This window comes from Xylaria bambusicola (assembly GCF_022495145.1).
Source record: "Xylaria bambusicola strain CBS 139988 unplaced genomic scaffold F5B22scaffold_4, whole genome shotgun sequence".
Classification (NCBI taxonomy): domain Eukaryota; kingdom Fungi; phylum Ascomycota; class Sordariomycetes; order Xylariales; family Xylariaceae; genus Xylaria; species Xylaria bambusicola.
Genome location: NW_025953557.1, coordinates 1 through 26580, shown reverse-complemented (window position 1 = coordinate 26580; position 26580 = coordinate 1). Strand labels below are relative to the sequence as shown.

The following is a 26580-nucleotide window of genomic DNA, read 5'->3' as shown; positions in this document are numbered from 1 at the left end:
GAAGGCGGTGAAACCTAAAAATGATTGGTGTAGTAACCCCACGTTAATTTTGCCGCCATTATACCCAGTTAGGCGGGGGCATTCGATGCGTGAGCAACCTAGGTACATTACTTGCCTCTATGTATCGACTCCCTGTCCCTTGAAGAGCCGGAAAGCTCATAGAGTGTTCTTCCTACCGAGCCTACATAATCTGCATCCTTGGCCAGTAGGTTTGCTGGGCCAAATTGGATTAGTTCAATTGTTAATAACTTTGGCAATCCCATCGAAACCAAGATAAACCGGCAAGATGGTGAACATTACAGAAAAGATTAAGGAGTGAGTGAAATTGATTATTTTCGAGAAGTGAAGGCGAGACTGATAGTCATAGGATTGAGGATGAGATGAGGAGGACTCAGAGTAAGCTCTCGAAATCCATCGCCTAGAGGACAGTCTACTAGTCCTTTCACGATAAATCTCGTGGCACTCGGTATGTGGTCCGCTTGCGTTATTCTCCGTTGTGCCACGAGATGCTTCTGGGAGAGAGCTATGGCGGCCAACTCTGAGGCGATGGACTATGGACTAACCGATGTCAATGCTGACGCAATAGTCGCATTACAGAGAACAAGGCAACCGGTAAGCCGAATATCTCAACCAACTTACTCGGATTATGACGCTGACATCTCACTCAGAATATCACCTTGGTCTTCTGAAAGGGTACATAATCTGATGTTCACGTCTTGGAGATCTAAAGCTAAGATTTTCAAACAGAAAGCTCGCCCGACTCCGAGCGCAGCTTCTTGAGCCCGGCCCCGGCGCTGGCGGTGGTGGTGGTTCTGGATTCGATGTTAGTAAGAGCGGAGATGCAAGGATAGCGCTCGTCGGGTTTCCATCCGTGGGCAAGTCGACATTTTTATCGAAGGTCACGAAAACGAGATCGGAGGTAGCATCATATGCTTTCACGACATTAACGGCAATTCCTGGTGTGCTCGAGTATGGTGGAGCCGAAATCCAGTTACTTGATTTGCCGGGAATTATCGAGGGTGCTGCAGAAGGCAAGGGGCGAGGACGGCAGGTTATCTCGGCCGCTAAGACGAGTGATCTGATCCTCATGGTTCTTGATGCAACAAAGAAAGCCGAACAGCGCGCGCTGCTGGAGGCTGAATTGGAGGCGGTCGGTATTAGGTTGAATAGAGAACCACCGTACGAACCACCCTTCCCCAGAGCACTGCATATAAAGAGACTTACTAATACTGACCGACTTAGGAATATTTATTTGAAGGTAAAGAAAGCAGGTGGCATGAAAATCACATTTCAAAACCCACCGAAGAGGCTTGACGAGAAGATGGTGTTTAATATCTTGCGAGACTCCAAGATACTAAACTGCGAAGTGCTGGTGCGTGACGAGGAGGCAACAGTTGACGACCTGATCGATGTTATCATGAAGGACCATCGCAAGTACATCAAGTGCCTCTACGTCTATAACAAGATCGATAGCGTATCACTTGACTTCCTCGATCGTTTGGCACGCGAGCCAAATACGGCCGTCATGAGCTGCGAGCTTGACCTTGGCGTCCAGGATGTCGTCGATCGCTGCTGGGAGGAGCTGCGCCTCATACGCATCTATACTAAACGCAAGGGTGTCGAGCCCGATTTGACCGAGGCTCTTATTGTCCGGAGCGGCGCTACCATTGAGGATGTTTGCGATCGAATCCATCGCACCCTGAAAGAGACATACAAGTATGCGCTGGTTTGGGGAGCAAGCGCACGCCATGTCCCCCAACGTGTTGGTCTAGGACATGTAGTAGCCGACGAGGATGTAGTCTACATAGTTAGTGCCTTCAAGGCTTAGGCTAATCTACATATTCCCTGAACAATTTCATACATAGCTTTTTCGAACTGCAGTGCAAGCGTAGGGCTACATAATCAATCATGTTAAGAGTCTAAAGTTTGTGTGTTTGAGAGCCATGTATTTGTATTTATCATGTCAAGTCGTTAAAATGCCCTTATCCTGAGCGCAAGGGGAAGGCAGTAGGTATAGGATTCCTTCCATCCAGACTCCTTTCCATATCCCGCAAAAAAACGCCATTTGACCCTAAGCACTGCGACTGGAACCACATACAAACAATTTGACCCCCTATCCTTAAACTGAGTAAGAAACATCTATTTCCACATGGTCGTCATCATTTGCAGAAAGCATTCGCATACCGATCCGTCCAGCTATAAAGTCAAGCTGGAATATGGGCCAGCTATTAAGCACAGAAGAAACAAGGTTTGTTGGTAGTACAACGGTCAGATCCGATCGGGATACCTAAATAGATATACCGCTTCGGACGTGCTATCACGAGGTCTGTTATAGACCTGGCTGTAGATTGTTGCTATTGCTGGCGGCGCCATTTGCCGACGAGGTCTGCTCCGCACTCCTGGCGCCGAACACGTTCTCGCCGACAAATTTCTTGGCGGATGCCTGAGCGAATAGCGATTTCGGCTTTGCCCTATTGATAGCGCGTTAGTTTGGATCGAGCGAATTACACATGAGATGGGGTAGGTATCGAGAATCAATACGAGAGCTTCAGCGTAATGGTCAACTCACTTTCCGGCGTGGCGGCCCTTGAGGGCGTTGAGCTTGGCTGTGCAGGGGCTCATGATGTTGTCCGAGGGAGAGATGTACTGCTGTGCAGAGCTACGGGTGCCAGAGGCATTGGGGTTAGCTGCGAGTCCGGCAAGTGTCCTGTGGATATGTATAATCTTCTGGGAGGAGGAGGTGGTGATGGAGGATGCCTGCATGGGATTCACGGCGGTCGTGGTACCAAGGCCAGAGGAGGTGGAGGAAGATGCGCCAACGGCAGAAGGGGATATAATAATGGTAGTAATGCTATTGTTGTTGTTGGTGGTGATGGTGGTAGTAGTAGTAGCAGTGGCAGTGTGTCCGTACTTCTCTTCCTCCATCTTGGACTTCAGCACCTGGCGGTGGTATTCCATGCTCTTGATGTCGGCCTTGGAGGCTCCGGTCCCTGCGAGGTTCTTGAGGGTGGTGTTGGCGTCCTTCTCGGACAGAACGCTGGCGGAACCCATTGTGGTGATTGAAGCTGAGACGAGGCCTTGGGAGTGATGTTGACTCTGTACGGACTGAGTCTGTATATGTTGATGCGAAAGTCTAATGTGTGTGTGTGTGTGCAAAGTTGGAGCGTGAGTGCGAGCAGTGACCTAAAGGTTTTTTTTTCCTTTGAGAAAATGTAGGATTTGCTGTGTGCTTGCGAAGAATGCTTGTGCTGATTTGAGCGAGGAGATTCCTTTCTTTATCAAGATATGAAGAGTACGATGTATGACAGCAGTAGACAGCGACAGATCCACCAAAAAATGCACCCACTATGTAGTTTCTTGCCCACAAAAATCACAAAATCTCGAGCTGGGCCCTTCCGAAGGTCAACAATACCGGTTGCCACGGAGCAACGAACAGGATGGGGCATGATATTTAGCGGGGCATCTCTGCGCTAGCCTTATAGGAGCCCATGTACTTTACCACCTACCAGGTAGGTACATATACATAGCATGGTACTTAATTGCAGGGCTCTCTGCAGGGCCTAAATTCCGGCGCCCTGGCCCCGTGAAACCCCGGCCAGTAGAATGGATTCGATTGATTGTTTCCTGTCGAACAATCCTTGGTCGTCCTCGCAACCGTGAAGCATTCTTGACAACTCACTCTGTGTCATCATTCAAGATGACTCACTGCGTCTCATGTGCCTGTCTCCATTGCCTGTCAAACAGGGCGCACACGGGCCCTGTAGACAGGGTTGTGTACTGTAAACAAACACATTCCAGAGCGAACTTCGTCACTTACACTACACCATGAGCCTACCTAGGTATATCGACATCCATAGTATACCCTAATTTTCAAGGGTCCATAAACAACAACATAAACTCGTGACAAGAGAGCGAACTTTGTCATTGGGTAACAATGACATCTGTTTGATTGCCTACTTCTACACGGGCTTGAGATTCCCCAGCCTTATCCACTCAGCCAATTTATATCGAAAGCCTCAATAAACTCCATATTATGACCTGTGATACCTATGTGCTGTAGTACATTATAACTTGTGCTGGATTTTTGTGCCTGGTTGGAAGCGTTGTACGCCGTACTGCTTCAGCAGCTGCTCCGTCTTTTGCTTCTGGGATTGAATCTTCTGCGTGACTTCTTGCCCCCTCGCGTTCTCGTTGCGACCCATTTGCTGTAGATGAACCTCGTCGGGCCCGTCCGCTAACCGGAGAGTCCGGATTTGCGCCCACATATTGGCGAGTGGTGTGTCCTGGCTCACACCGGCTCCACCAAAGGTTTGTACGGCTCGGTCAATCACTGTCAGAGCCATCTGGGGAATGAGCACTTTCGCCTGCGCAATCTCCCGGAGACTGGCCTTCGGGCCGAGATCATCCATCCGCACCGCCGCATTTAGTACGACCAAGCGCGCAGAATCGATTTCAATACGGGATTTTGCAACCCACTCGAGGATAACGCCATGCTGCCTCAACTGCTTGCCAAAGGGCGTCTTCTTGGGGTCGTTGATTCTCATCAACATCCACTCTAGCGCTCTCTCGGCCGCTCCGATGCTTCGCATGGCGTGGTGAATTCGACCAGGTCCAAGGCGACCTTGAATGATCTCGAAGCCGCGGCCGTCACCAAGCACAAGGTTGCTGGCAGGCACTCGGACATTGTCGAATGAGATGTGTCCATGTCCATGAGGCGCATCATCATAACCGTAAACATTCAACATCCGGTGAATGGTGATGCCCTTGATGCCGGCTGGTACGATAATGACGGATTGTTGCTTGTATGGATCCTTGTTATCGGGATCCGACTTGCCCATAACAATATAGACCTTACATCGCGGGTCACCTGCGCCACTAGACCACCATTTCTGTAACAGGATAAGTCTTTGATGTAGATAGATAGGATGGAAAGGGGACTAACTGATCCGTTGAGGACATATTCATCGCCCTCTTTCCTCATACTCAATTGGATATTCTTGGCATCAGAGGAAGCCACATCTGGTTCTGTCATGAGGAAGGCGGATCGAATTTCTCCATCCATCAAGGGCTTGAGCCACTTTGCCTTCTGGGCATCGTTGCCGTACTTGGCTAGAACTTCCATATTGCCTGTATCAGGGGCGGCACAGTTTGTGGCTTCCGATGCTGTCCTAGATTTGCCCAGCCACTCGGCCATCAGACCGTATTCTAAGTTCGTGTATCCCGGCGACTCCTTATAGTGGCCCTTTGGCAAGAACATATTCCAAAGACCCAGTTTCTTTGCTTTTGCCTTTAGCTCATCTATGATAGCTGGATGGTTTTCCCATCGTGATGCACCCTGCCCGATCTGGGCTTCGAAGACGGGATCCGCACTAACGACTATTAGGCTCGGTAAGGGAATGAGGTTTAAGATTTGTATAATATAAGAAACCTTACGGGATACACTCTTCCTCGACAAATTTGGCGACGATATCTAATTGCCTCTTTGCCTTGTCGCTGACGCGACTGGCGACCTGTTGTATCTCTTAGTGGACTTGAACTCATGCTTGGATTGACCTGGTGGCGGTAGGAAGGTAGCATACTAGATCAGGGATTTGAGCAGACATCACGACAGATAGTTCAGACAACACGCTATGGCCCGGAATTCTTTCAAAACAGTTGCTGCAAAAGATAAAAATGGTCCCAAACAGGTTTCACAAAAACTATTGACATTTAAACTGAAGATGGATAATGCAGCTCCAGGCCGAGGCGGAAATGTCAAATCATCAGCACCAGCTTACGAAGTATGGCCGAGGTACGACAGGGGTTACAGCGGGGTACTTGACTACCTACTTGAGTTAGGGAGCTGCAGCGCTGCAGCGCGCTATTGTCGTATGATCTGGGGAATAAGGGGGGAAAAGGATATAGGTATCCATTGCTTAGGTAAGTAAGCCAACTCGCGAAGAGGAAGCTCATTTACCTTTTAGTTACAATTAACGTTTATACACATATCTCTCCTGATACAGAGGCACGAATGATATACCTGACATCTATCCATTTATCGAAGCTGCTCCCATGCAACTTCCATCCGACTTGTGACATACCTAACCAGGCAGGAGTGGGTCAGAAAAGTAGTACCCAGAGTGGTGTAATGGTAGGTAGCATCCCTAGTTGACACATGGTAGAAGGTGGTGGGGTAGAAAACCATGCCCTTCGGGGGCCGGGGGATCCGGGTTCGATTCCCGGCTCTGGGATAAAATTTTTTTTTTTTTCTTCTTCGATCGAGTTCTATCTAACTGCGGTTGCAATCTCTCTTTTCACCGACCTATTATATCTATTTATCTCTCTCTCTTTATCTGTTATAGCAGCCAGCAGTTAGTTAGTACTTATTTACTTATAAAAAGCCCGTACGTATATTTTATCCTTTGGCATAGTAGCTACTCACCCCCACCCACACAGGCCGAAAGCATCCCATCCATCAATCGCCCAACTCATCGCCCAAGCAGTAACACGGCGGCGCTCTTCCTTACCATCCTCCGCAAACCCAAAACCAACCCGCAGCGGCGTAGCCCCCGCCGATCTCCTCGGCCGTTACCGGCCGCAAGGCACCATGTCCGACGAAGACCTGCTGTACGTGCTCAGTCTGTTCGCGGTCGAGCCGACGCGCTGGGTTGAGCGCTTCGAGTGGCGCGCGATGGATGCGCGGGAACGGGGCGCGCTTGCGGTGCTTTGGAGGTGTTGGTGGGGAGTTGGGGATCCCGGTTGAGAGTGTCTAATGCTTGAAGCCGCGCGGCTAGGCGATGAAGAGCGTTTAGCCCCCGCATACTATAAAGAGCCCCAGTCCGAGGCCGTACCAGTACGGCGCCTGCAGCTGTACTGGTTCGAATGTTGTACTGGTCCGTGGTCTCAACCTATGCTGGTACGCATATCGTACCAGTCCGTCGACTGAACCCGTTCGCAAATGCCAATGGTGCTACCGTTTCGAGTGTGCTGTCGGCGGCGTCCCCCTTGCCGTGCCTTGCCCGCAGCCTGGCGTTATCTAGGAGATCGCCTTGTCTAAGGCATTTCTATATGCGTTATCGTGACCCTTACGATCGCTATGCCTATTTAGCTAACCTGGGTCTAGTGGCAATATTTTCGCGACCTCCGTTTGTGCCCGCCCGAAGTGCACATACGAAGAGGAACCTTCGTGCTTTTGCCCGTTATTTTTAAATCGCTCTAGCCTAACCAGTATTTCTTTGCAGGTGCGCACAATCACTATGAACTATTGAAGGTTATAATCAGGCTGAAACTTCTTCTATATGTCGTTCTTGTCCACTAGGTGCTTAGTTATCTAAATTAACGTGAATTTAAATGTTTGCAACTGTTTACTGTACCAACATCCGTTTTTAGAGCTCGAACTAACAAGTTGTAGCTGTTTAAGTGTTGTTGGTAACTTAATTATACTCCTGCACGTTTTCTGCCGGGTTAGTAAGCTCGATCTTAACCATCTTCATATTGCTAACTCTCGGCGCCGAATCTGTAGGGTAAGGCCGCTACGGCCCAGAACGCGCGCTGGTAACGGTTAACGATAGGGCGGGATGTAAATGGACGGGTTTTTGGCATTAGTCGGTCAGACGTTGGATTATGCTTTACGATAGATCAATCGACCAATCTATACGGGGTTAAGACAGGCAGGCTATGACGGCTTTGAGGGCTAGAACCGTTCTCAGAGCTGGGACCGTTTCAAGCCTGGAGGTTTCAAGGTTATCGCTCTCTGCATAAAGCAATGCATAAATGCACAATGGCCGTTTCATAGTCACCTGACTGATAGCTGGCTGGTGCCAGCCTGAGATAAAGCGGCAAATGCGCTAAACCTAGTTCGTTGCATACTTGGCATTTGGTAAAACCTCGTACCGACTATGATTATTGACAAAACCACCTATTCGACATCGTGATTTATTGAGCATCGAAGCTCACCACCTCGCCAGCGAATATCCTACATAGTGCTTTACGGCCTCGTATCTATCGAACCTCTCGAACCTTCATAACGATCAAATTCAACCGGAGCGCGCATTTCGATTAACAGACAAACGCGCCACATGTCTGAAGAGACAGCACTTGTCCCGGCGCAATCAGGCGAAGTTGCTGCGCCGGCGCCTAAGAAAGTGAAACGAATCATCAGGAAGAAAAGGCCGGCACGTGTATGTGGAAGCTTCTTCACCACACGCGTCACGTTCCTGTCCACTAATATTTGCTAGCCCCAATGCGACTCAACTGCAAAATCAGAACCTCCACCACAAACCGGAGTTGTCTATAACGTTTGGTACAATAAATGGAGCGGAGGTTCGTGCTTTTCCCTTTCATATCTGATTTTTGGTCTAATACTCGACTTCAAGGGGATCGCGAAGACAATATTGCCACCGCCGCGAAAGGCCGCTGCAATATCCAGAACGATTCGGGATACACCAGAGCTGATAAGGTCGCTGGCTCATATTTTTGTCTTTTCTTTGCGGTATGTAATTCAACATCCTCTGTATATGGAAAATACTGATCGCGATCCCAAAAACAGAGAGGCATTTGTCCCAATGGACAAGACTGTCAATATCTGCACCGATTGCCAGGATTGCATGACCTTTTCAATCCAAATGTAGACTGCTTTGGCAGAGATAGGCACTCAGATTACAGAGACGACATGGGGTGAGTCGCTGAAATACACCAGTAGTGTATCGACCCAGCTAACCACAAATGTATTTAGGGGTGTAGGTTCTTTTATGCGAACTAACAGAACCATATATGTGGGAAGAATACATGTCACTGATGACATAGGTACGCCATCCTAGTTTACCTTGAAATATAATTGCTAATTCTTTGCCAGAGGAAATCGTGAGCCGACATTTTGCGGAATGGGGACAAATTGAACGTGTCCGAGTACTCAACACCCGCGGAGTTGCGTTTATTACATATACGAACGAGGCCAACGCGCAATTTGGTTAGTCTCCTGGATTCAATTACCTTCCCTACTCCTTTATCTCTTCGATGCAATTTACTAACTGTAGCGTGTGTATAGCTAAGGAAGCCATGGCACACCAGTCACTCGACCACAACGAGATCCTCAACGTGCGGTGGGCAACCGCAGACCCTAACCCTATGGCTCAAGCAAGAGAAGCGAGACGGATTGAAGAGCAAGCCGCAGAGGCTATACGCAGGGCGTTGCCAGCCGAGTTCGTTGCTCAGATCGAAGGTCGAGATCCTGAGGCTAGGAAACGGAGAAAGATTGAGAGTGGCTTTGGCCTCGAAGGATATGAGGCTCCAGATGATATCTACTTTGCTCGGGGTGCGCAGGCCGTTAATCCAATAGGGCGACAAGGCTATGAGTTGGAGCATGAGCAACGATTAATGATTGAAGGTGGCGAAGGTGGTGAGGCTGGCAATACTGATAGTAATGCTGTGCCGGGGGAAATAGTACAGCAAGGGGAAACTCAGTCAAATGGGATATTGTCAAGCAGTACATTGGCAGCCCTGAAGACTGCCAAAGTTACGGCGGCTCCAAAGGAAAAGGCGGCGATGCCTTCAGGGCCGTTGGTGAATTACGGTAGCGATAGTGACGACGATGAATAAGTAGAACCTACCTGTTATGTTCTATCAATATATACCCCCAAGGTCGTTACATGGTAATCATTTTCCCCCCAACGGCTGAACGTGATTGTGGTATAAATATGAATGTCATATGGAGTGTATAGCGGTATTCGCGTATTTTATGCTAGGTGAATCTATCAAAGGCTGTCCTAATCGTTGTTGGATTACCATAAAGAGCAACAACATCCCTCTATTCTAATCAGCTATTGAATATCCTCGAGTAAAGCATCTCATGTCTTCCTATCCAGAGGTCCATAACAGGGACGCTCTGCGCAGCATGTTCAACGTCAACGTTCCACTCGCGCTCGATCAAATCGGCAAGCAGGACCTGCAGCTCGCCCCCCGCGAGGATCTTCTGCGCCTGGTACGGCCCGAACATACCGGCGCGCACAGCGGCCGAGACCAGAGCCTTGGCATGGCTGAACAGGAACACGTACGCCGTCTGGCGCGGCGCGAGGCCGAGGAGCCTTGCCACGGCCCCGAAGAGGGGGGCCAGGTGTGCGGACACTGGCGGCGGGAGAAGTTCTTCTTCTTCTTCTTCTTCTTCACTTCCGTCGCTGACTTTTTGCCCAGTCGTAGAAGAAGATGAACTTGAAGCAGTAGCAGCAGTTGAAGACGAAGACCGCAAGATGGCGGAATATCCCTCGAGCGCCCTCCGCGCGTCCGCGGACACGGCAGACGAGGGCGCTAGGCTCTTCTCCCAGATTGATAGCAACGCGCGACCCTGTGCGATCGAGGCGCGGCGGCCTACGGCGCAGATGATGGATGCGTCGAGGATGTCGTCGAGCTCTGCGATGAGCGCTGGGTCGCGGTGCGCGGCGAGGGCGAATGGAAGCGTTGTGCTGGCGTATGAGGAGAGGGATAAGGGCAGGAAGGAGGTGAAGGAGGGCTTGTATAGATGGTGGGAAGATGAGGTTGTGCGGCGCGCGTGGGCGAGATAGGATTCTAGCCCGGAGCTGAATGCGAATGAACCCAGTGGAAGCGCGGAGTCTGAGAGTAAGAGGAGGTAGTGGTATGATGGATCTTGTAACAGTGGTATTAGACTAGGCGTGAGAGCGAGGGTTGGTGATGTGGTCTTTCCAGCTTGTTCTCTTCTCGTATTCAACCGCCGCTTTGCCTCCGCAAGCTGCGACTCCAGCTTCGCGATCTCATCTTCAATTTTAGAGCCATCATCGTCTTCACTCATTGTAGCATTGTTTACTCTCAATAATTGGGGTATCAAATAATCGCTGAGTTATGGTTTAAGAGGAGCTAAAGTTTGTAGATAGCTAGCTCATGATACTCGCTCGTAAGTGTTCCAATTCGACAAGAGCCACTTGAGTGAGGCCGGATTCCCCGCCAACGCCGCCGCGCTTGTCAAGCGCTTGGTCGCTCAAAATAACAATCTAATTTCCACCACAACGGTATCTTTATCCTGCCCGTCCAATGATGCAGTTTACCAACATGCAATAAACAAAAACCATCCTTTTGTAACATAAAACCTGAGGCGCCTGTCCAATTTACCCCTTCAAAACTCATGGTCTCACATTTTCTTTATCGAATCCCCGCCCGCTGGTCTTCCGTCTCTCCATTCTCTTCTGTTCAAGGCGGGCTCGAGCCGCCGCCTGCCGCTCGGCGGGCAGAGCACAACGTGACGTGTTTCCAACGGCGCTGGCGTCCACTGCAGGACCCCCAAGTCGTGTGAATTGATCTCGCACCAGGTCAATGGCTGATGCGTCGTTAAGGGCTAATGCTGGACGCGTGGATCTGGACTGATGTCTCAATCGACGGGTCGGCTGATCCAGGGCACCATGCATCGCCGGTTTCCCTTTAGTGGGAGATGCTGTCTGTTCGCTGGCTACACGCTGACCATTGCTATTTCGATCGTTTCCGGTCGAAGAAACATCTTTTGCGTCTAATTGTTGTAATCTGCGTGACTGCCTTCTTGATGACTCATTGACTCGATTAGAGAGCACATCGGATATTCTGCCGGCGTTGCCATATAGCGAATGCTGTTCTGTATCTCTGGTTGCTTGATGAGGCGGTAAAGCATCTGGATCCGCCACGACAATCTGATCGTTAAGTTTCTCGACTTTGTGTCGTTTATGCTTGTCCTGGGCTTGAAGTTCGAATGTGGGTATATCAGCTGTCCAGTCGGCCAAAAGGCCGGCTCCATAATCTTTCGCCCGGGGAGCATTGGAGGAAACACGATTATACTCTTCTTCAAGCAGAGAGCGATGTGCCATGTCCAATGTGATATCATCAACGGGAGGTGCCCGCGCATGCTGGGACTTCGGTTTTGTTGCTTCGTGTTTTGAAGATTTATCAAGCGATTCGATGCCTGACTTTAGATCACGAGAGATCTTATTATGCCCCGCAATGTCATCCTCCAAGTTCTTTTGCTGATTGAAGGCATGGGCGGCTTCCATGTCTTGAAGTTTCTTCTCTAATTCTACGATTTTGGTGTCTTTGTCTCTCAAAACTTTCATGGCCTCGACAGTTCTAGCTTTGGCGGCGCTCTTCAGGGTCTGATAGTCCCGCTCAAGGTTCATGATCTCAGTATCTTTCTGGCGTGACTCTTCTTTGACCTCACGCAGTTGCTTTTCTAATCTGGCGACTTGGGAAGACTCAGTGGCTTTCCCTGCGGACGCCTGAACCTCAAGTTCTGCCACTCGCTCCCGAGATGTTGCCAAGTTGGACTTCAATCGTTTGACTTCATCCCGAAGATGATCTAATTGCCGCAGCTCAGACCGCGCTTTTCTAAGTTCCCGACTGACTTCGAGAATGTTCTGTTCTGTCCGAGGTGATGTGTCGATGCGATGGTGGCTAGGACGATTCAGGTTTGACTTGCTGGAAGCTTCCGTCAAACGAGTCTCCAAGTCTTTAACTCGTTCGCGATACTGAGCAACTAGGGTGGTCTGTCGTGCAAGGTCCTCGGTCAAGGAAGCACTGTCCTTGTCTGCTCCATGTCTCCTTGATGCAGCAAGTTTTGAGGTCATATCTGCCATCTTCTTTTCCATCTCAACCACCTTAGCCTGTTCCTCCTTCAATTTCTGACTCAGCTGGCTCGCTTCCATATCCTTCTTGGCAGCGAAGGATCTGGCATTCGCCTTGTACTTGACCAGCTGTTCGATGTCTGACTTGGCTTCTTCGCGATATCGGGACCATTCAGCTTTCCAATACTTTCCCGACTCTGAGTGGGGCTCATTAAGATCCACGGTCATTTCGTGATTACAACAGATATCTTCATCCTCCCATTCTGATTCTTCTTCAGTGTCCCCCCCAACCGGCGCTTCCAACTCCGCCTCTGGTTCTCTTGGTTTCGCTGGACGAGAGTTCTCTAGTGCTTGTTGCAGCGTTGTTTTCCTCCGTGATCGACCATGACGGCCAGAGGTAGTGGCGAGAGGACTAGAATCGACAGTGTTGCCGGCTTTGACATCTCTACCAAAGGAGACACGCTTCCGACGAGACGTCCCTGTTCCGGGCGTCAGAAGTATGCTATTTAATTTTGCCGGTGATCTAGGCTCCGCTGGGATTTCTTTTGTAGTGCTTGCGCTCTGCGCTGGTTTGACGCGCTCAGTGTTGGTTGGATTCTCGTCTGCCGCAGCAGATTGGCCCCATATAGCGTTCTTGATGGCGCGTGCTGCGAAAACGGGCGCAGGTGTGTCCGGGGCATCGAATTGCGTCGTATCTCCTGTGCGCTATTAGCAAGACAACTATTGTTTCGTTGTGAAGGGAAGATAGTACCTGAGTCTTCAGGCGCGTCGCGGAGGCCGGTGGCTCCCTGGAAGCCCTTCTTGAGAGCCCAACCAAGCATGGTGCTGGTCTGGCTTGTTCGAAAAAGTGTCTGTTTCGAATGATGTTGATTGAGCTGGTGATTATTTTGGGTATGTCGCGGTGCAATTGACCGGGCTCGAAGCAGCAAGATCGCTGGATGTTGAATGTTGTGGTGTTCTGCAGTCTGAGCTGTGAGATGTTGATGATGGAGAATGTTTACTTTCTCGAGGGGTCTGTCGTCACTAGCGCGGTAATACCCGTGTCTCTGTGGATACCCGGGGACCTTGGCCACTGTAGACAGTTACCTAGTTTCACCCACTAGCTGCACTAGATGAGTATAAGTACAGTACCTAGCTAGGTATATCGCCAGCAGCTCCTTACCTACAGACGGGCTTGAATTTAGTGAGGTGAATAGGCGATTTGTAGGCTACGATTGACGCTGATGTAACCTATTGTAACTCCCGTCGCAGCGGCTTTGCAGCTATCTAGGTAAGTACAGGTACTTCATCGGATTCAGCTCTGAATTATAGACCGTACCCGTACCTGGTTGGCTGTCTTGCATCTCCGCCCACCTTGAAAGATTGTTGAGTCAAACAGACTTGAAAAAGCCAGTCACTCACATTCATATTCACCACTAACCCACCCATATCTAGCCCTGAAAGTCATCCATAGCCACTGCTGCAAAATGGCACCAGGTCAGTAAAGACACACAGCTTCGGCTGTGATTGTCTGCTCTGTTCGCCCAACCTTGCCCGGACCGAACATCTCTATTGCTTACTGCCTGCTCACTCTGATGTTGAATCAACATGGCGTGGAAAACACCTGGACCGTGGAAAGCGCCTCAGCAGCCCAACCCCAAGAGACATGATGACTCAAACCGCCCCGGGCTGTCCCCCACCAGCCCGGACACGGGCCCAAAGACACACTATATCGATACCCAGAATGAAGAGACCATGGTGCTCAAGGCCATTTACGGAGAGGACTACGTTGAACACAAAGCTGCAAATGTAGCTTGGAAGAAGTCAGAGCCTTCGTTTGATATTCGTGTCAAAGCTCTCTCAGACGAGGACATGGCTGTGACCTTGAGTGTTGTTCTCACTGCCACTTATCCAAAATCCGTACCCCTGTTAAGCCTAAAAGATGATTCCTCCCTAAATGAATCAATCCTGTTTAAGCTGCAGAAATTTATTGAGTCGAGGCCGAAAGATTTGGTCGCTTCAGGACAGGCTGAGCCCATGATACATGAATTAGTCGAGGGACTGCAGGATATACTCGAAGATGCTGCTCACACCAAGGCCCAGGGGCTAGAATTGCCCTCCTTAGAAGAGGAGCGGGCGGCTCACGAGAATGAGCTTGCTAGGCAAGCTCTGGAGCAGGAACAGGAGGCAGAACGTAGAAAACGTGATGCTATCAAAGAAGAAGAACGGGTTATGCAAGATATGCTGCAGCAAGAGGTCGAACGACAACGACTCAAAGTCAAAGAATCCAAGAGACGTCAGAAGCCACTGACCATGCCCAGCAGCTACCCGGAGGCCACCGCTAATATTGGAGAGAGCCGCATCGAGTTTGATCAACCTAGTGAGATTTCTGACTTAGCTGGAAATGTCTTCCATTTCAATACCGTCATTGGCAAGACCATGGTACAAGAGGGTCCAATCTCGACTACATATCGGGTGTGGCCTGCCCTAGTTGGTGCTCAGGATTGTCGCGGTCTTGCCCTTAAGGAGTTCGAGCTGCGGTCCTCACCTAGCGAATCCGCTAATTTCAAGAAACAGTTACAGGCGTTGGAGAATCTGCTAGAATCTATCAAGAAGATAACTCATCGCAACATTACCAGCCTGCTGAACTACCGCATCGACCCAATGCATGTTGAAAATCATTCCGCTTCTGCAGGCTGGGTTGCTCGCATTCTGACACCCTTCGCTGACAAGGGCCCACTTGGTGAACTTATCGAATTGGCCGGCCGGCTTGATGTAGGTAAAGTTCGTTCATGGACTGCAGACCTACTCAATGCACTGGGGTTTATGCATAGCCATGGGATCGTTCACCAGGATATACACCCTAGCAATATTCTTCTCTTCCGAGAACCTACAGGTGATATTGTGCCAAAGCTTTCTGATATTGCATACCAGAGAGAAATGCATGCGATTTGCCGCAAGTCTAACTCTGTGTCCTCCGTGAACTCAGCCAGATCTTCGTATTGGCTAGCCCCCGAGGTTGCTGGAAACTCAAAGCCACATCTCACGCAGAAATCAGACGTGTGGGATTTTGGTGTTGTATTCCTACAGATGATTTTTGGTATAGATGTATTTCAAAGGTACCAGTCCCCAAGTGCTCTTGTCGAGTCCGTCTGTCTATCCAGCTCCTGTCACGAACTAGTAGCGAGGTTTTTCAAACTGGATCCAAAAAAGCGACCCCGAGCGTTTGAATTGAGTTCGAGTGAATTCCTTGCGACTGATGCCCCGGTGGTAATCGAGGAGTCCATTATCTCTAGCTCGCCCCGTTCGCAGTCGTTAAGCTCTATTCCACAAGCGCTACCTCTAAGATTAAGACGCGATTCGACTGTTCAGCATGGTATTTCCTCCCGCTACCGAGAAGATTTTGTCGAAGAAGGCCGATTAGGTAAGGGTGGTTTCGGAGAAGTGGTAAAAGCGAGGAAGAAACTTGATGGGCAGATATATGCTATCAAAAAAATTACACAGCGGTCCCAATCAAGTCTTACAGAGATTTTAAAGGAAGTCCGGCTGCTCTCTCAGCTCAGTCACCCTGCTGTTGTGAGATATTACAATACTTGGCTGGAGGAAGTACCTGATTTTTCAGACAATGACGGTGAAACATCCACCGATTATCTCAATACCGATGCTTCAAAAGATACGGCCACGCAAGGTTCAGATGTTCCATTTGTCACCAGCACTGGTGGGCTAGATTTCATCTCTTCGAGCCATCCTAACATCGAATTTGGTTATGACGATTCAGGAAGTGGTGATGAGGATGAACCGGACCAGAACGGACACGACGGAGACGACTCCGAAGACGAGCCCGATAGTGACAATTCGACTAGCGATCCGCTGGCGGGCATGTCATCCCCAGTCAGGGTTCGTAGTGAGCAAAGAGGGTTCAGAACCGTGATGTACATATCCATGGAATATTGTGACAAAAGGGTAAGTAATAGGATATGGTCTGAGAATGTGCTACTTTCCCCTTACTGACTATGTTCTACTTAGACGCTGCGGGATCTGATCCAGCGCAACCTCTGGAAAGAAATCGAAGAAGTTTGGCGTTTATTCCGCCAGGTATTAGAAGGCCTTGTTCATATTCACGGTCTCAATATTGTCCATCGGGATCTCAAACCAGAGAACATCTTCATCGGGCTAGGACCTGACGGCGTGAACAATGTCAAGATTGGTGATTTTGGCTTAGCCACAACTGGGCAGTTTGCAGTAGACAAGACTGCCTTTACCAACTTGGATTCCAATGAACTAACAAGAAGTGTTGGGACGTCTTATTATGTGGCGCCCGAAGTTCGTCGACAAGGTAGCGGGTCATACACCTCCAAGGTCGATGTAAGCGCCCTCTTTCTGTTGAACTGCCCGATTTACTAAAATTCACCACAGATGTATTCACTAGGAATCATTTTCTTTGAGATGTGTTATTATTCCATTGTAGGCATGGAACGAGCGGATAAGCTAGGTAAATTGGGCCAAAATGGTCAGCTGCCGGACGACTTCCAGCCTGGCAATGCCATCCCAGCGGATATTGTGCAGTCCCTTGTAACACACGACGTCAAGGTACGCCCATCTAGTGCAGAGCTTTTGAGAAGCGGAAAGCTACCCATACAAATGGAAAATGAAACGACGCGTCGGGCGCTGGCAAGCCTTACAAGCACAAGCTCTCCATATTACCCGAAGGTAGTCTCGGCGCTGTTCGCTACGCCTTTAGAACCAACAAAGGACTTCGCTTGGGACATGTCCGCTCCATGCCCCACTGTTGCTGAATTATTGCATAGAGGCATAGTAAAAGAAGAGCTAACGTCTATATTCCGCCGACATGGCGCGGTCGAGGCCCCTAGAAGCTCCCTTTATCCGCGCTCGTCTCATTATTCCGCTAGCCAGAATATCGTGCAGCTCCTGGATCAGAATGGGACGGTAGTCCAGCTGCCATTCGATTTGATGCTGGGAAATGCTCGATTATTAGCAAAGCAATCGCATCCACCAGATATTCGCCGATCCTTCGCGTTTGGACATGTCTATCGGGACAGGCAGAATGGAGGTCAGCCACAGATGATTGGGGAGGTCGATTTTGATATCGTTTCAGCAGACACGCTTGATTTGGCGTTGAAAGAGGCTGAAGTCATTAAGGTCTTGGATGAAATCATCGAGACATTTCCGAGCACATCATCTATGTGCTTCCATCTGGGCCACTCAGATCTGTTACAGCTTATTTTTGAGTATTGCAATATCGACTTGAACGCGAGGCAGTCAACAGCAGAGTCGTTGACAAAGTTGAATATTCACTCATTCACGTTTCAAAAGATTCGTGCTGAACTACGATCGCCTTTGATAGGGATATCAGCCACGAGCATTGAGGATCTACGTCGCTTCGACTTCCGAGGTAAGCCTTCAGTTGTCCCCAGAACGCCACTAGCAAGCTAAAGAGTCTATAAGATACACCGACAAAAGCATTTGCAAAATTGAAGTCACTTTTTGAAGGCACGCCTTATTACCAGCAGTTGCATTCAACTATTGCACATTTGAAAGGGGTGATTGAATATACGAAACGCTTAGGTGTCCATGCCAAGATATACATTAACCCCCTAAGCAGTATCAAGGCTAATTTTTTTACCGGTGGTATACTGTTTCAATGTGTTTACGACAAGAAATTCAAAGATGTTTTCGCGGCCGGTGGTCGATATGATAGCCTGATCAGGGCACATCGTCCTAAGATTGGCAGCCAGGGTGACGGACCTCACGCTGTTGGTTTTAGCTTGGCCTGGGAGAAGCTGGCGAGATTACCAAAATCGAACAATAAGGTTTTCTTAAAGAAGCCAGAAGAGGAACAACAGGGTGTATTCAGTACTAAACGAGTAAGTTGCCCTGTCTCGCCGGGACAAGGATCTTTACTAACATCCCGTAGTGTGATGTGCTTGTTGCAAGTTTTGACGCCCACACTCTACGGACTACTGGCATTGAGATAGTGTCAACCCTATGGAGCCACGAAATCAGTGCTGAGCTGGCGCGTGATTCCCGCTCACCAGAAGAGCTCATCTCTAGAAACAGAGACGAGTCGTATTCGTGGATCATCATAATCAAGCATGACACCCTCAAAATTAGAACGATGGATCGTAAGGATGTTGCAGACACAGAAATCGCAATAACTGAGCTTTTACCATGGCTTAGGGCTGCACTCCGTGAGCGCGGCTCTCGTCTCCATATAATGCACAAGCAATCGGAAACGACAGGAAGTGCAACGTCACCGTCCGAAGGAGCTAGCGTTACACCAAATCCTAGACAGGAGGTGCGTGTTCTAGTGGCCGGCACTAGGTCCAAGAAGTTCAACCGTCAGACTGTTATCGAACAAGCCCAAGGTAATGCCGCGAGCTTGGTTCAGAACTTTTTAGACGGTCCTATCGCAGCTGTGGAGACATCAGATCATGTCCTCGACCTGATTCAAAGCACTGCTCTATCAGAGACTGAAAGCTGGCGCAAGGCAGAGCAAGCTGTTGACAAAAACGAGAGAAGATATATGCGAGATGTCCATAACATGTTGTCCGATTGGCGATCCACATGGGAAGAAAAGGGTGGAAGCCGCCACGCCTTTGTCTATAATTTCAGAACGACCAAATGTATCTACTACGATCTTGGTGCCTAAGCAACCAGGTAGATTCAAAAGACAACACTATGGGTAAGGTAAGGTAAAGTATAGGGCAGCTTAACCGAAATCTCGCATCGAGATGAGCACAGACAAATGACTGACGGATAATGAGAGATGAGTTGCTTTGCAGTTGGAATCAAAACTCCTATCACACAACCATGTCCAGTTCTACCCATCAATGAAGAATGTGTACTAATGATCACCCATGAGGGTGTCAAATATTAAGTTTAGCCCTTTTCTTTTGATTTAATCGATTGACTACCACTAAGTTCGGTAAGGGTAGCTCAGGAGCTCTGCCCATTCATTGAAGATAGCACCCTCTGAAAGAGATGTGGTAACATACCCTTTGTTCTTCGAAACAATTCCCTTATAGGTTTGTTTCACGCTCTGCAAAGGCTATACAGATGTAAGACGGTTGAGAATAATACAGAGTATTTATAATTCTGCGGTCGATCTTAAGCTGTACGTTCTATCGGAGTGACTAACATATCATACTCGTCTTAATTTTGCAATACTTACTTCATCTTCTTGAGCCTCTAAATCACTTATAACCCATTGTTTAGGTTTCATATAAGCAGGGAAAAAATATGACAAGCACTAGTTTCGACAGTGTCAACTGTGCCATCGGCGCTAATGCTTTAAAATCCACGATCTCAGACTTCGGCTTGATACGTGAACCCACGGTTTGGGAGCCCAAAGACACGGCTTTCATAGACCCCTATCTCGTCTATGCAAGCATGAAACCCAGTTTGCATTTCTCTCCTCCTACTATTCCGGGATGGGCCTCCTACAAGATCACATTACCACGACCAGGATCTTCGCAAAAACCAAAGCTTCTCAACGGGTACGCTGTATCCCCCTTGCATAACGCATACGTGACATTCTGCGTACAGCTAACCAGCCCAGACGTGAGCAAGCGTTATACACCCATGCGATACAGGGACATGATAGTAGATAACTACATCTCAGCCTGCATCGCCTCTTCCACCGCACCCCTCTCAGAGCTTCGCTGGCTCGGCATAGCCAACATTCTCAATCCGGCTTCACGAGCCACCTTCGAGCGCATATTTCAACTCACAGGACGCAACATTCTCTCTCGCGGTGTCGTGGAGATTTCTCCAACCATCGAGCTCAAGGGTGACTTCCCCAAACACAAGGAATTCCACAAATTGCTCCTCGCGGACCCCTTTACACGCGGCGTGATTGCTTTGCTTCACCAGCATGCAGAGGCCCTGGGTCGAGCGTCTGTGAAGCGGTTCATTTTCGTCAGCGAGGGCTTTGAGGCTGGCGAGTTTCCGCGGCGTCCATCACCTCTCGAGCTCCGGCTCAATCTCATCGTTGAGCTTACACGGTCCGATGATTCCGTGGCCGGCCTGTGGAGCGATGCATCGCGGTACTCGCTTTAGATAATGGATAAAAAAAGAAAAGTCACATGCTCCCCTTATTAGCATAGATTTGAAACATGAAACAACGCTCCATTTCGACCCGTTTTAAGTGTGAAATGATTGATACAGAAATATTCGTTGGAGGGTAAAAGAAGACTTCCTTATATATACATAACCTACTAGAAGACATGGTAAGATTGTAGAACACGTACTGAAAGCTCCAACAGAAAGATTGTGCACTCATGTATAAGTTCATGGTATTTCGTGCTTGTCTGCGCCTTTCCTAGCGGACGTTTAATGAACTAGAAATAGTTCCGGTACGATATGAGAAAAAGAAAGTAAATAGAAAGAGCCTAGCTGATAGCATATTCATGTGAGAGAACATCGGTATCAACTTAGTCACACGTTTTGCTCCGCTAGTTGATCACTTAGGAGAAACTGCGCGTTAGGTAATATGCCATATTTGATCTGTTATTACACATAATTATAAGAGTTGAGACATAATCGCCCTTTTATGTATACCGTGAACCGTGCCGCCATGTTTCCCATGCTAGCAGTTTGTACATACAGTCATACTATTCTATGTTACAGATATAATATCCCTTCTGGCGTACTCCCAAGTGCCAGCGCATTGTCCAGTATACAAATAATAGGTATATACGTTGTTTCTGTGCTCCTACGAGAGTAACCAGAGGAATGTGTCTGCTGTTTATCTCGACGTATCTTCTTTATTCTCTCCAACTTGAGACTCTGGCTCGTCCATGATGGACAATGGGGCCCCATCGTCTGAGTTCTGTGAACTCTTAGGCTGTCTACCAAAGACCTCTGCCCATTCGAGTGGGCCTTTGGTGCCGACCATATGTATGGGCTTCCCTTCTGCTCTCTCCATCTCTTTTTGTCTATACTCTCGACCTTGTTGGGTGAATTTCGGAAGGTTGCCTTTGAACATTTGATACCATTCCTGATCTTTGTTGTTCGAGGTTTCAAGAGTTTGACGGCGCCTTTGCATAAGCTTATCGTAGATAATCTTTGCACGCCGCTGTTCAACTTCTCCAATTTCGTATTCAACAGTCCAATCATCCTCTTCGCTAAGTTCGCGAGGTCGATCTACATATGCGCCGTTGACTCTGTTCTTAATGGTTAACGTAAGAGCAAGCAGCTCGGAATCTGAAGTTTCTCGATTGGTGTCGGCCAGTCCTTGTATATCTTCATTCTGGGTTCCTGTAATGTCGGCTGCCTCATCTGAAACAGCTGCACCTGTCACACCACTATCTGACGAAATTGATTCTGTGGGGGGGCTTTCACTGCGTAAATCACCATTGCTGTCTCCCTCGACATGATCCATTCTGGATTGTGAGATAAGCCGTCCAAGAATTCGTTCGAATTCTTTTAGCTTGGATGCATCATCTTGAGAGCTGGTGATGTTGGTATCAGAGACAGCCTGTTCATCAATCCTTCGCGCCATACGCATGATGAGACTCTTCAGTGGCTCTAACGTCGAAGATCCAATGTCTTCACTGAATTCCTTTCCCTCAGCGTCATCCTCAAGCTCGGCTTCGCTTGTTTCTTCGTCGTCATCAACCTCCTCATAGTCCTCCTCTGCATTTTTCAGGCTTCTCGTAAGCGACCCATCCTCTTTTGTTTCTTTTGTTATATCAGTGGTATCATCAGACGTCACCAGGGATGCTTCTTTAATGGAATCGTTGGAACTTGTCTGAGAATCGTGTGACTGCACTTCATCAACATCTTCCACTGGCTGATCGATATGTGACTTATCTCCTGGTGTTAGTGGAGCTTCTGATTCGGCAGAGTTAGTGCGAGTATCAGAGTCACTTGCGTCTCCAGTGGTTCGATGTTCTAGAGGTTGGCCCTCTGAATCCAGCTCCGCTTCTGGGCCAATCTCTTGATTCAAGGCGGAACTGCGGGTTACTGGTTCAGTGATTTCTGAGCGTGTTTCTGTGGGCGAGTAATTGCTATCCGATACGTGTTCGTTCTGCTCGGTAGCTTGTTCTTCAAGTTCATCTTCGTCAACAGTCTCTTCCTCATTCGGGTCAGTGGTGATTGCGGATTCTTGAGTCGATGGTGTGCGTCCAATCAGAGCCTCAAGGAGTGTGTCGACGTATTCGCGCGATTCTATTAGAGACCTAGCACGGAGAATACCACTTTCCTCAAGTGCATCCCCGATGGCTTCTCGTACCAGTCCGACTCCATGTTCATCATCTCCCATTGCTTCTTCGACCATCTGTCGGGCTTCTTGCCAGATGGCATAACTATCTGTTTCTTCAGCGGCAGGAGGGTCAACTCTGCTCAAGTCATCTTTGTTCCCGTCGTCAACTCCGCTCTGGATTTCCATTTCTTCTTCAGCAGATTTCACCAAACCAAGGATGTTCCTCTCAAAGGCTTCTACAGAAGCCTTCGATGCACCTTGTACTGCCTCTATTTCCTCAGGGGTAGTGGGCTTGGCAAAAAAATACATATATGGCTGCTCCGCGGATGCCCTAGTCTCGAAGTGGAGACGCAAAGATTGCTGAGGCCATTTCTGGGTAGCACGGTCAAGAAGCTCATTCAACAGCTTCAAGCTGACTTTGAATTCACGATCACCCAGTTCTCTATTATCGGTTCCGTGGAGGGACAAATCCATTTCAGTGAGAGGAATGTACTGAAACCCAAAGATGCGTTGAGTATTGTGGAATGCGACAAATATGCCGTCCATTCGACCCATACGGACTTGTAGTGAATACTTCAAAAATGCAGACCGTATCATGTCGTAGTATTCTCGCTCAAAGGACGCCCATTGACCAAACCGCTTTCGAATTTCGTAGCCGAGGCCCTTCTCATAACCTTGAGCGTCCATGCGGATAGATATAACGGCACGAGTCTTGAGGTCAAACATGCCTGTTCCTGGCATTCTTGGATCATAAGCATCAAGCTGTGACCGCATCATAAAATCCTGAAACCCTGTATAGTGGAAGGCTTCCTCAGCATTTCGCTCTTCTTCTGTGATTTGGTCCGAATTTCCACGTCGATACCTTTCGTACTCGTCTTTAGGGAGCGTCAAAAGCTTCTCCATCGACTTGCCCAGCATGCTAAGGATATTGGCGGTATCATATTCCTTGTCTGCATCAATGGCATATGTGCCATCTTTCCAATGCAAAAAGGTTGCCGCGGGCGCTCTCATGATTTGAGTGTACTGAAAAGATTCGGGTTCAAAGCCCCTAGACAGCATTGACACATTGATGTTTCGCCATTTAGAGAGGAGAAAATGAAAATGGGCAAGCATGGAGGTCATGCTGGACGTTGACCCAGTATATTTCTTTTGGTTCTGCTTTGCAATCGAGATAAGCGTTGTATCCTTCGACGAAGTCACATACTGCTTCAGTGCATTGAAGTCAAACTCTTTAACAGGCATGATTTCCGATAGGTAAGGGTCGAAATTATATACTCGGGAGCGAGGATCTTGGAGCTGGTAGACCCCAGAATTGAAGAGAACCCTCTCCAGTCCATATGAGAGTGATGGGACATCTGGTTGGACAGTTTCAATTGGAACAAGTGACAATTCGGCGGTGTGCACTTTGTCGGGCAGTACGTTCCCTGTAGCAACCGATTTTGTCCAGTCTTTCTTCTTGCCTCCATGTGGTGCTGCCTTTTTCTTGGATGATGTGCCTGGAGCCACATGCCTTATTACGTAGGCTTCACCTGCCATATCCTTTTGTAGAATACTACGGACAGCATCCAAGTCCCCTGCTGGCCCGACCCGGTGACTACTCTTCGGCTTTCTCTTTACATCTTTATTCTCCTTTTGCTGTTTTCTTCTGCGCTCTCTTCTGGATGGTCTTTCTGTCTGCGCGACTTTTGACTCTGCTGCCGGCGATTCCACGGGTTGTGTATCAAGCTGTGTCGTTTCACTTGGAGCGGCTTCTGACTTGTCGGCTTTTTTCTCGGCTTTAGACTTCGACCTAGATTTGACTTTAGGCTTCGCTTTGGATTTAGTCTCTTCTGAAGGAAGGGCTAGTGGAGTTGAATCTGCGTGCGTAGTCGGTATTTGGCTAACGTCGACACCTTGCGTTGAGAGCACATTCTTCAAGGCCACAAGCGCACCCTGGAGGACCTTCAATTGGCGTTGGGTCTCGGGGTCCGGCGCAGATTTTCCCTTTCCACTCTCCTTGCTCAGCTTCTTTTTCTTCTTCTTGGCAGGAGGCGCGGAAGGGTCAGCAGTCTTGGCTTCTACATCGGTTGCTGGACTTGGGCTGGCGGGGTTCGCTTCAGGCGTTGCTTCAGGCTTTGGTTCCGAGGTTGCAGCCTCTCGGTAGGCGAGCGTGGTGCTGAGAGGGCGGACATGGTGGCTAGCAACGAGAAGTCGCCGGGAGACAATAGAGGCCGGACGAGCTGTCGCCAGGCATCGGGCGCAGACATGGGGATTAGTGAGGCGGCACAGTCTATGGCGACCTAGCTGGAGCATGGCAAAAACGATGACGCATGAAACAAACGTAGCCGCTACGTTACGTGTATGGGGTGGTGCTGTCCTAATGGAGACGATTTCTCAGAAGTACGAGAATAAAGGCTGAGGATGAAAAAATATTGCACTACTGCGACATCAAGGCGCGTTAAGCGGCACTCAATTAATCATGGTGACTCTTGACTACCCACGTAGCGCAGCTTAAAAAATGCGCTGCCGCTTTGATTGGCGCCTTTCCCACCTAACTGCCTATCTAAAGATTCCGATAAGATATGCATCTATCGAGGTAGACAATTTCTTCAAGCTCCATTCTCTGTCCAGACTCTGTCCATTCCATGCCTAAGTAAGTAGGTATTAGGCGAGTAGGTTTTACCACTTTCTGTGCCGCAAACAAATGGAGTTTAGCGTAGATGCTGCTTTGCTCAGGCTCGACTCACCCGATCCTCAGTTAAGTGACTTGCACTGAGCAGTGAGCAGCAGGATTTATGCACGCCTATGCATATCCAACGTGTTTTGAAACGGTTCTTAAAACGGAGTGGGTTTTCATAAACGGTTTACATAACCGGTTCCTTATTGAGCCGCGTCGACCTGAACATACCATTTGCAGCAAGAATGCCACCACAATAACAAGTATTGCATTCTCGCTGTATATACAGGGGCATTAAATAGTTATTTGGTATTAATTGATTTCTTGTTCGCTTAATAAATAGCGATGGCCGTAGTAGCTAAAAGAAGTAACGAAGCAGGGAGTATGTTGTTGGTAGTCACAGTGAAAGTTAGGAATTTTAGTAATTTTATCGTGCCGTGTTGTGACCAACATGCTTATTCTCGTTTCTATGTTCAACAATGACTTCACTTTCCGATCATTACTGTCAAAGGCACCGGCAACAGAAATCCGTCTGCTAGACTTACTAGAGCCCACTGCTTCTGGGACTTTAGCACGTCTATTAAGGCATGTAGAGATTGGCACGCTTTTTGGGAGAGTGTTCTCGCTAACAGATAATCACCTATCTGATTGCTCGTTGGTAGTCTTCGTTAACCCCCGGCTACTGGAAGGTACCAGACTTAAATTACCCAAGAGCTCTAGAAATGTTTGTGGTGACTACCTGTGAATACATACCTAATTGTATACGGTAGATAAGGCTGCCCCTTCTTGCAAGAAGGATGGCTGAAATGAGGGGCTACTGCCTGATTCAATGCATGTTGGTTGTTGCATTTGTTGTTGGTCCGCAGGATTCCGGGATATACTTCGTACGTCACCCCGAGCAGTGGGACAATTCCTCTTTACATGCGTATTCCTGGTCCACCGAGTTAGAGTGAGCACCAATGTCAGACAGGTTGGTCCCGGAGTGAGTAGAAGGTCAGTCACAGTCAAGTAGGTAGGTAGAAGGGATAGTATAGGCGTCAATATTCATTGAATCCAGAACCCTCCAACCCTCGAAGGGGGGGCCAACACCCCTTTATATAGCCGGTAGGTCTAATACAGCCACCCCTAGGGTCTATGTGACTATATCACCT

The 26580-nt window shown here is 48.7% G+C and overlaps 10 protein-coding genes and 1 non-coding gene across 11 annotated transcripts; 6 read left to right on the top strand and 5 right to left on the bottom strand.

Annotated features, from left to right (window-relative positions):
• The first annotated feature begins 80 nt into the window (after positions 1-80).
• F5B22DRAFT_589331 (P-loop containing nucleoside triphosphate hydrolase protein) lies at positions 81-1881 on the top strand. The gene is made up of 6 exons (XM_047973736.1): positions 81-315; positions 368-396; positions 598-612; positions 669-693; positions 748-1179; positions 1243-1881. Exons 1-6 carry the CDS (start codon positions 287-289, stop codon positions 1826-1828), a joined length of 1116 nt encoding a protein of 371 aa, XP_047834665.1. The 5' UTR covers positions 81-286; the 3' UTR covers positions 1829-1881.
• A 353-nt stretch (positions 1882-2234) lies between these two features.
• F5B22DRAFT_332716 (uncharacterized protein) lies at positions 2235-3164 on the bottom strand. Its single transcript, XM_047970818.1, has 2 exons — positions 2570-3164; positions 2235-2471 (listed from the first exon to the last, which is right to left on the bottom strand). The coding sequence occupies exons 1-2, from the start codon at positions 3049-3051 to the stop codon at positions 2330-2332; spliced, it is 624 nt and encodes a 207-aa protein (XP_047834664.1). The 5' UTR covers positions 3052-3164; the 3' UTR covers positions 2235-2329.
• Positions 3165-3793: 629 nt separating this feature from the next.
• Positions 3794-5945, bottom strand: F5B22DRAFT_589326 (acyl-CoA dehydrogenase). The gene is made up of 4 exons (XM_047973735.1): positions 5580-5945; positions 5434-5510; positions 4943-5369; positions 3794-4889 (listed from the first exon to the last, which is right to left on the bottom strand). The coding sequence occupies exons 1-4, from the start codon at positions 5601-5603 to the stop codon at positions 4065-4067; spliced, it is 1353 nt and encodes a 450-aa protein (XP_047834663.1). The 5' UTR covers positions 5604-5945; the 3' UTR covers positions 3794-4064.
• Positions 5946-6113: 168 nt separating this feature from the next.
• F5B22DRAFT_t37 lies at positions 6114-6230 on the top strand. The gene has a single exon. It is a non-coding gene; the product is annotated as a tRNA-Val (tRNA).
• A 356-nt stretch (positions 6231-6586) lies between these two features.
• Positions 6587-6925, top strand: F5B22DRAFT_642319 (uncharacterized protein; the record flags this gene model as incomplete). The annotated part of the gene is made up of 2 exons (XM_047978106.1): positions 6587-6713; positions 6762-6925. The coding sequence occupies 2 exons, from the start codon at positions 6587-6589 to the stop codon at positions 6923-6925; spliced, it is 291 nt and encodes a 96-aa protein (XP_047834662.1).
• Positions 6926-7652: 727 nt separating this feature from the next.
• F5B22DRAFT_332485 (RNA recognition domain-containing protein) lies at positions 7653-9644 on the top strand. The gene is made up of 7 exons (XM_047970817.1): positions 7653-8159; positions 8217-8301; positions 8355-8470; positions 8528-8655; positions 8714-8784; positions 8834-8947; positions 9026-9644. The coding sequence occupies exons 1-7, from the start codon at positions 8058-8060 to the stop codon at positions 9574-9576; spliced, it is 1167 nt and encodes a 388-aa protein (XP_047834661.1). The 5' UTR covers positions 7653-8057; the 3' UTR covers positions 9577-9644.
• An 18-nt stretch (positions 9645-9662) lies between these two features.
• On the bottom strand, positions 9663-10860 carry F5B22DRAFT_589320 (UreF-domain-containing protein). The gene has a single exon (XM_047973734.1). The coding sequence runs from the start codon at positions 10778-10780 to the stop codon at positions 9794-9796; it is 987 nt and encodes a 328-aa protein (XP_047834660.1). The 5' UTR covers positions 10781-10860; the 3' UTR covers positions 9663-9793.
• On the bottom strand, positions 10861-13728 carry F5B22DRAFT_589319 (spindle pole body formation-associated protein-domain-containing protein). The gene is made up of 2 exons (XM_047973733.1): positions 13321-13728; positions 10861-13267 (listed from the first exon to the last, which is right to left on the bottom strand). Exons 1-2 carry the CDS (start codon positions 13388-13390, stop codon positions 11109-11111), a joined length of 2229 nt encoding a protein of 742 aa, XP_047834659.1. The 5' UTR covers positions 13391-13728; the 3' UTR covers positions 10861-11108.
• A 428-nt stretch (positions 13729-14156) lies between these two features.
• Positions 14157-19218, top strand: F5B22DRAFT_642315 (serine/threonine-protein kinase gcn2; the record flags this gene model as incomplete). The annotated part of the gene is made up of 5 exons (XM_047978105.1): positions 14157-16511; positions 16575-16913; positions 16965-17961; positions 18015-18433; positions 18484-19218. The coding sequence occupies 5 exons, from the start codon at positions 14157-14159 to the stop codon at positions 19216-19218; spliced, it is 4845 nt and encodes a 1614-aa protein (XP_047834658.1).
• A 295-nt stretch (positions 19219-19513) lies between these two features.
• On the top strand, positions 19514-20627 carry F5B22DRAFT_658197 (uncharacterized protein; the record flags this gene model as incomplete). The annotated part of the gene is made up of 1 exon (XM_047980108.1): positions 19514-20627. The coding sequence occupies exon 1, from the start codon at positions 19809-19811 to the stop codon at positions 20625-20627; it is 819 nt and encodes a 272-aa protein (XP_047834657.1). The 5' UTR covers positions 19514-19808.
• Positions 20628-21056: 429 nt separating this feature from the next.
• F5B22DRAFT_589315 (mitochondrial protein Pet127-domain-containing protein) lies at positions 21057-25383 on the bottom strand. The gene has a single exon (XM_047973732.1). It carries the CDS (start codon positions 25063-25065, stop codon positions 21316-21318), a length of 3750 nt encoding a protein of 1249 aa, XP_047834656.1. The 5' UTR covers positions 25066-25383; the 3' UTR covers positions 21057-21315.
• Between the last annotated feature and the right edge of the window lie 1197 nt (positions 25384-26580).